At 44.9% G+C, this 8522-nt stretch overlaps 1 protein-coding gene across 1 annotated transcript; it reads right to left on the minus strand.

Moving 5' to 3' along the window:
- Nucleotides 1-1188: 1188 nt before the first annotated feature.
- LOC140917850 (mesothelin-like protein) lies at nt 1189-6022 on the minus strand. Its single transcript, XM_073361372.2, has 4 exons — nt 5895-6022; nt 3849-3943; nt 2332-2521; nt 1189-1665 (listed from the first exon to the last, which is right to left on the minus strand). Exons 1-4 carry the CDS (start codon nt 6013-6015, stop codon nt 1565-1567), a joined length of 507 nt encoding a protein of 168 aa, XP_073217473.1. The 5' UTR covers nt 6016-6022; the 3' UTR covers nt 1189-1564.
- Between the last annotated feature and the right edge of the window lie 2500 nt (nt 6023-8522).

The following is an 8522-nucleotide window of genomic DNA, read 5'->3' on the forward strand; positions in this document are numbered from 1 at the left end:
CTGCCGGAAACCGCGACGGCCGCCGGAGGGCAGCCTCAATGGCGCAAAAGGAGTAGATGTGCGCATGCGTTGGCGTCTTAAGTCACACTTCAAAAGAGGTAGTGCGCATGCGCGGGCCGCCTCTCTGCAGTCTGAGCCCTGGAGCCCAGGCAGAGGGGCGCAGCACCTACTCGGGGCGGATGGGTGGGGCCCTGGCCGGATTGGGGCATTTAACTCCTGCCTCGCCAGGGTTATTCAGGAGCACTGGGGTGGTGCAGAGAGGTGCTAAGCAGCCTGCAGGCAGCCTGGGGCATGGGCTTTCTCCTGCTGCTGCCTGCAGGGCACTGAGGGGGCACCCATCCGTTTGGTTGCCCGTCCCACACTTAGTGAGTTACAGGGCGCAGGTCAGAGCTGGTCGCCTGGATACCCAGAGAGACCGCACGCAGGCTGCCACGCCACGCTTCGCATTGTAAAAAGGGGCCGTGGGCCCGGAGTGAGCCCCTTTTGTTCGGAGCATATTTATCTTGCTCCACCCCTGCTCTCCTAGAAAGCCTTCCCTCACAGTCGCTGGGATTAAAACAAAAGTTCAACTCTCCCCCGTGATCCGTCCCGAGGGAATGCTGCTCTGCAGCCGGAACGCTCAATGCTCGATAAACAATGGTCACTACGTTTCCTACTGAAATGTTTCACGGGCATAAAATGGACAATGGCTGCAATTCTGCGAGTGCTCCAGGCGTGGGTGGGGCCTCCTCTTGGCTTCATAAACCTCAGCATTTATGACCCCTTCTGTGTTCAAAGCTCTGTACAAAAGATAACCCCCACAGTATTCCCATGAAGTAGGGATTATTTCCATTGTGGGGAAAGCACGGCTCAGAAAGGTGAAATAACTTCCAAGGCAACACAATGAGTCAGTAGGAGCACCAGGTGAAACAACTTCCCAAGGCCACACATTGAGTCCATGATAGAACCAGGTTGAGAACTTGGGTCTTTTTGATTAGAAGACCTTCAAATCACGCTGTTTTAAGCCTTGTGTGTAGAAAGACAGATGGGGCCCCATAGGGATAATGATAGAGAACTTGTATTTGTTCAGATGTTCCTCCATTTGCATTGACTTAACATTAATTACATTTTTTTAAAAGTAATGGTTTTGAAAATGCTTTGATAAAATGTGCTAAATATTAGTGATAAACACAGATGGCTGAAAAATGACATGTATTACTAATGATCATTAGCATGCAAAGAATAACAACACTTAATTATAATTATTTAGGACCTGATTCTGAAAACACTGTCGTGGGTAGTGCTTCTAACTGTCAATAGTCCTAATGAAGTTTGCAGGATTACGCATATATTTTGCATTTATTTAAGCACCTTACCAACGGCAGTGCTGAGTGTGATGATGGTAGGATAATGGAATAATGTATTATCAAACAGAAATTAAATGCTCCACTTTTTTACATTTCATTCATTTAAGAACAATGAGACATATATACATTGAATGTAACCATGCCAATTAGATAAATCATTGTAATTCACCGTCCCCCCAGAATATTACTATTTAATATTTGGCAAATATTGATACAGCCTACAAGAAAGCATTTAACACCAAGGGGAAGAGCATGCAGTAGAAAAGCTGGAACATGTGGTCTTTTGCATATGTTGTTGCTCTTCCGGGTATGTGAGGTGCTGAAAGAAAAATTTTAAAAATCACATCAGTTCTGTTGCATCTCTGCAGGCAATAAATCCCTTCAATTCAAGGCTTTAACTGCCATACCTCCTAATATATGTCCCATAATCACCATTTGAAAAACATTCTAATATAGATCTATTGAGATGTAAAATAGATTTCCAAGGAAGGGGGTGAAAACCATCTCCTGAGTCATTTTAAAACTAGACCTGCAAACCACTGGAGAATATGGTATGGGACAATCCTGACTGTGTGACAGACTAGATCTAATCTGATAGGGCTTTTCAATCTCTGATTCCTGCAATATTTTCAACAAACTAATATTTAAAGTCCTGATCCTACAATGAGCAGACCCCACTGCAAGATCAGGACCTAACATCTCTCTCATATCATAACCTAGTACTCTGCCCCACAAACTGAACTGAATGTATGAGAGAATCTACCTTCGGTGAATTCATTTAAACCCCCCCCCCCCACGTGTTATGTACCAATTAAGGGTAATCTTATAGTTCTACTGTACAAAATATATGAAAGTTAAGCCTGTCATATGCATCTGCATCACAGGTGCACTTTTATTTATCAGCATTAGGTACAGCTCAGTGAATAGCTTTTTGAGGCATATATTTCACGAGTACCCTTGGCTCTTTTGTTGTGAATTTGCTTACCTGATGGAATATCTATAAAACCGTTAGGTGGCTTGTCTGGAAGTCCAGCTACAAGAAGGAGTCCTAAAGAATTCACCTCTGATTGGTTGTGTGCCTGGGTCCAAGCTTTCACCACAGGGTCATCAGCTAAATTGTTCAACTCTGGGAGATTAGCTCCTAGCAAATCTTTCAGATTTTGAGCGCTTAATTTCTACAGCAGAAAAGAAATAAAAATAGGTACATTAATGTGAAATAATTCCAAGCTGCTTACAGAAAAGTTACATAATGGCAGACTGACAACATCAGCTAAGGTTTCTTGCTCAGCTCTGCCAATGTCCCTCTACTAACCTAGTTCTGGGCTCCCTACCTACAGATCTGCTAATGCACCTCACTTCTGCCCTACAATAGCCCCTGCTACTCCAGTGCTCCTCACTACTAAAGCACCTGCAGCATCCCCTGTGTGGGAGACTACTCTGACTTAGAGTCTGTTTTGTCCTTCAATCCTGTGCAACCAAAATCTCGACCCTTCGTTGAGACAATTCTGGCCTTCCTATATGCAGAAAACAGCTGAGCTATGTAGTGGGTTAATTAAATCATCAGCATACCTTGGCTGATTTTTGACTACTGCAGTTTTACATTATTTCTGCACTTAAATGCAAAACTGATCAAATATTTTGTTGGTTTAAAATTTAAAACCAAACGAAGGTACCTACAGCTCAAGGCAGATAACAGGTTTAGATAAGAGATCTGTCTGGAGTTCTTGTCTAATCCTCTGGCGATGGCAATATACACACAATGTGCAAAGTCTATGCAGATAAGCAAAAAGATAGATGACTGGAAAATGTCAGTGTGCAAGGAGTTCATGCTACCCCGAGGAGGCTTAGAGAAGGACGATGAGAATGACTAAGGGCATAAAAAACCCTCCTTTCTTCTGAAGAGAGAGAGAGAAAAGGAAATACTTTTTCACACACTGTATAATTCGACAGCGTAGCTCATTGCCAAAGAATGTCCTTGAGGCCAAGAAATGAGCAAGATTCAAAAAGGGGTTAGACATTAATATAGCTAAGAATATCCAGAATTGTCATAATTAATGAGAACAAACATTTTGGAAGGGATGTTAAACTTCATGCTTCAGAGCTTAAGCGGCTCCCTGACTATTAGAGAGCAGGATGAGACCTAATGTCGGGGGCAGGCTACCCCACAGCTTCCTGCTACAGAGTTCTTACATCTTCCTCTGAAGCATCTGGTGCTGACCCCTGCTGGAGACAGGACACTGGGCTAAATGGACATTGGGTCTGATCCAGACTGGCAGTTACTATGTAGTCACATGTGACAATGGGGCCTGCTTCGTCCCCAATCCTGAAATCTAGGAAAGATTCTCATTTCAATCACTGCTTTTCTCTTGCAGTCAATGGGAGTCTTGCCTAAAAACTGCCGGATCAGGAGTGACATTTTTGTTCTCTCAGGAAAAAGCTCTGGCAGAGCAGGCAGTGCTGATGGATTATTAATTGCTATTCCCGATGGAAAACGCCACCCACCTGGACTTCATCTGGGTTGAGGACTGTAAATGTGGCTATGTCCATGACAGGGTAACCAGAAGCAAATTTGATCAGATCCTTGGTTGGGGCTCCGCCTTTAAAGAAGAAAAGCAGAAGCTGTGTCTAGCTGCCAAGATCCCACAAAACCTTCCCATCCCATTTTGTGTCGTTGAACCATAGAGTCGTACAGTTTCAGGCCTGACAGGCCCACCAGATCATCTAGGCTTACGCCTGTATATTACAGGCAAATAAACAACACTCTGCCACTTCTGCACCTAGCCCAGCAGCCCTCAGGAGACTAAACTGTTGTGTGCAACGGGCGGGAGCGAGGGGTGCCAGTACCCTGTCACATCATAAAGTGGCCCAGTAATTCAGGCGGCTCAACGACACGGTATGAATGTGTCTGGAGCCAAGGTTTTCCTCTTCTTAAAAAGTGTGTGTAAAAGCTGGTGCCTCTGGAATGTTTTCATGCTAACTCTGCCGCCTTGATCCTGCCCACTTCTGCAGGTACCCGCAGAGGCAAAGCCCACCACTGCCACGAAACAGGAAATTAGATGCAGTCAGTGATGCCATGACCAGCCGCACGCGAGGCCAAATTTTAGATGGTAGATGCTCGCTTGTGTGCACGTGCACAACAAAACGGTGCTGTTCATTGGTATCCCCCTGCACATCCATGCAAGGCCTAGCTGTACATACGCACTAGTGCTCGGGGTGGGTTCTGCGCTTCTCAGATACCGAACATGGTCAGCACCACTAAAAGGCTCAAACTATTTAAAGGGATATGACCTTATTCCTATCTGCTACAACGTCCAATCTTGATTAAAAATCTTCAAAGGCTGGACAATTCACCACATACCTGGGTAAATCGTGCCAGTGGTTAATTACCCTCACTGTTCAAAATGTCATATTTCTAGTCTGAATTTGTCTAGCTTCAGGTTCCAGCCATTAAATCTCATTATTAGGGTGATCAGATGTCCCATTTTTAAAGGGACACTCCCATTTTTGGGGACTTTTTCTTATGTAGGTGCCTATTATCCCTCCACCCCCTGTCCTATTTTTTCACAGTTGCTATCAGGTCACCCTACTTATTATGCTTTTGTCTGCTAGATTAAAGAGCCCTCTAGTATCAGAGATTCTCTTCCCAAGTATGTCAAGACACCCCTTAACCTTCTAGTCATTTCTTGTCCTTCTAAATCAGGCACTTGTGCATTAAAATCACCGCAGGGGCACTTAAAAACCCATTTTCCCACACCAGTGCCTAGTTTGCACACACCACCATGGTGAATGAACACAGGCCTATGTGCCCCAAACTCCCACAGTCACTTTGAAAATGTGGCCCATCTCCTAAGAAAATGCAAGGTGACACATTGTCTATATTTCCTGACGGATGCAATTACCTGTGATGATGATAGTAGTCAGTCACATTGCTGACTGCAATTCTTAATCACCTTTTTCCCCCCCGAGGCACAGGTGGGAGGAGGTGGGGGAGTGGTTCCTTTCAGAGCCACCAGGTATTCCTCCTCTAGCTTCTATTTACTGACCCACTCCACAAGTGGTCCTTATGTGTTAAGGCCTGACCTATCTCATCCCTCCCCTAAGTGCTGCTCTGAAGGTGGCTGAAGAGGTCACCATAGCCGCTAGACTCTCCTTCCTTCTCCCCCAGGATACATTGACACTGCAAAGAAACATCTGTGGTGCTGAGCCTCAGAGCCCAGGTCAGCTGACATAGATTCGTGGGCTGGAGCCCGGACTCTGAAACCCAGCAAGGGGAGAGGGTCTCGGAGCCTGGGCTGCAGCCTGAGCGGGAACGTCTCCGCTGCTATGTTTAGCCCTGCAGAGCCCTGTGAGTTGAAGTCAATTGCCCCGGGCTCTGAGACTCAGCATCGTGGGTTTTTCTTTGTTATGTAGACGTACCTGCAGAAGCCAAATGCACTGTCCCAACTGGCAAAGGCCGGAGCTGGAGTCTCTCAGCCCTCCACACGGGACACAATTAGCTACTGCCGACCTGCCTCTTTCAGCCCTGCCAGCATCAACAGTGGGACTCACCAATGGCAGGCTTCAGCAGCTGGTAGTAGGCGTCTGGAGAGCTCTGGTTCTCCTCGTAAGCAGCTCTCAGCTGGCTATAGAGGAGGTTCTTCTGGCGCTGAGAACACAGCGAGGTATTCATGGGCCTGCTGGTCTCTCTGGAGAGGCAGTGTTTTAGAGATGTACCTTTTGTATTTGTCAACAGTTTTAGCAATCAGCATGTGCATAGCTGGGTGAAATACACCCTGACAAAACCAAAACCCTGGCAGAGGAAGTGGTTAGGGCACTAACCTGCATTTAGGAGGCCCAGGTTCAATTCCCAGCTTTACCACAGACCCCCTGTATGACCTTGGGCAAGTCACTCAGACTGTCGGTGCCCCTGCACAATGTGGATAACAGCATTGCCCTGCCTCACAGGGCTCTTGTAATGGCACAGCAGAAGAAACTTGGGGTCCTAGATAGGAAAGAGGCTGCATAATGCCCTGCCTTTCTCCCTCTCCCCAAACTGCTGGTGAGCCCTCCCCTGGGGCTTGTGACTGTCAGAAGGAGACTATCAGAATTTGTACAACACCAACGAATCCTCCTGAGCTCTTGCCCAGTCCGAGCTACAAAGAAGCAAGTCCTAAGTGTAGATTTCTTGATCCGCTATTAAAAGAAGAAAGAAAGAAACAGAACCCACTTACCCCGAATGTGTCTCATGGTTAAAAGATTCACAAAGGTACCTGATGGCCTCACTGCTGATTGCTTTTATCTGAGTATCTTCCAAAGCACAGATGTGTGGAGCCAGCAGTGTGAGTATTGTTCCATCAAACTGATTGCCATTAGCTTCTAGAGGCCGAGTGACCAGAGACTTAACCTGCAGGTATGACAGTTAGGGTAAATCGATGAGTGTTAAAAAAGTACATTAATTTAAATTTTAAAATTGCATTTGGTGACAGCCATTCAAGTAATTTAAGATAATGTTCATCTCTATCACCTAACCCATTGCCACATCAAAACGTTTCTTTTATAGTAAGTGCTAAATCAACAAGACATTTTAAGACAAAGAAAAATCTGCCTTGGGTCCCAAGTTTATTCCCACAATTCTGCTTTTCCGCCAGTATTTTAAATCCCCTTTTCCCAGATTTCTCTAGGTGTCTCTTGACCTCCATTTATACTCACTGCTACCATCACGTTCCAGTATAGCTGATTCCATGTATTTATCACCCTGTGATTGAAAGATCTGTGTCTGAGATCCACAGTGGCTTTTAATTTCCTAATGCTCTGATTAAAGTCTCCATTTAAAACAGGAGAGTGTACTTTTCTTTATCATCTTTATTGGTATCTGTTCATAGTTTTGAAACATTCCCTTTTGTGGCCTCTTCTTTGCCAATCAGAATAAGACTGTTTCCTTTAACCTCATGTTCGAGAATCTTGGAGACCCCATATCATTTTGGTTTCCCTACATTGCACCTTTTCTAATGTAATAACCTCCTTCGAGTGGAAGCTCCCTAGCTCTGCAAACAGTTCCCCGGATGGGGCCAGACAAGTAACAAGATCACTGTTTCCAGGGCAATAGCAATCTCTGTTCAGTAGAATGCTGTGTCCAGTACTGCATACAATATACTCCGTGTGTGTGTGTGTGTGTGTGTGTGTGGAGGTGTCACATTGTTTAGGCAGCAACAGTATCCATTTTTTAATCACTGATTTATTTTTTTAATTAGTGTCCTAACAGCACTTGTCATGTTTTGCTCGCATGTGTCTTACCTTTGGGAGATCCTGTTGCCATGATGTTCCTGTCAAAAGGGCTGATAAAGTCTCGGCTGTAGTGATATTCCAGTTAGCAATTTCAGCTGTGGTATACATCCTGGCTATGTTTCCTAATAGTGGAAGATAGTCTTCAGGCAGCGTGCCAAAGATCTGTTTGTAGCACAAAATACAGTGAGCAGACGGGCAGCATATGCCTGCGTTGTTTCAGTGCACACACTTCTCAAGTGGATATGAAGCTAATGTGTACAAGAAGATCTACTGAAGTGTGCAGGATTCACTGACATTGATTCAAAATCCAGTGGGTAAACAGGTGGATTTGATACACCTTCCTAAGTTTCCAAATCCACCATCAGTAGTCACAGTCGTGTGTTTTTATTTTTAATGGCTCATGTTTTTTGTTGAACTTCTTATGAACTGATTCCTGAATCCTGATGCAATATCCTAACTGTGTTTAAGGGGAAGGGAGTGGTAAGAGCTGGGGATGTGGTATCAGGACTTTTGGGTTCTATTCCCGGTCCTGATACAGGGAGTGACTTTTGGCCAAAATTTTCAAACATGGGTGTTCAAAGTTCGGCACCTACATAGGTGGCTTGACTTTTCAGAGGTGCCGAGAGCACGCAGGTCTCATAGACTTTCAAGAAATTATAAGCGCTCAGGCCCCCTGAGAATCAGGCCAATTATTGTTTACGAAATTTGGCCTAAAACACTCAGCATTGGTGTCCCCATCTGTAAAATGAAGCTAGGAGTGTTATGAGACTTAGAGCACATTGCAAACATTAATGAATTAAGATCTTCGCTGGAAAGGTGCTGTAGATATGGAAAATGTCCTTGTTAGAGTCAGTGAACTGACAATACTGAAAAGTTAAAACCCAAACAACACCCTCAAAAGCCATCCTTCAA

The sequence above is a fragment of the Lepidochelys kempii genome, chromosome 10, assembly GCF_965140285.1.
Source record: "Lepidochelys kempii isolate rLepKem1 chromosome 10, rLepKem1.hap1, whole genome shotgun sequence".
In the NCBI taxonomy this organism is placed as follows: Eukaryota; Metazoa; Chordata; order Testudines; family Cheloniidae; genus Lepidochelys; species Lepidochelys kempii.

Excerpts from the sequence above, each read along its gene's own strand:
- LOC140917850 (XM_073361372.2), bottom strand. The coding sequence starts at position 6,015 with ATGAATACCTCGCTGTGTTCTCAGCGCCAGAAGAACCTCCTCTATAGC. Across the intron at positions 3,944-5,894 it reads GCTGCTGAAGCCTGCCATTG|GCGGAGCCCCAACCAAGGAT; the intron begins GTGAGTCCCACT and ends TCTTCTTTAAAG. Across the intron at positions 2,522-3,848 it reads TCAACCCAGATGAAGTCCAG|AAATTAAGCGCTCAAAATCT; the intron begins GTGGGTGGCGTT and ends TTTCTGCTGTAG.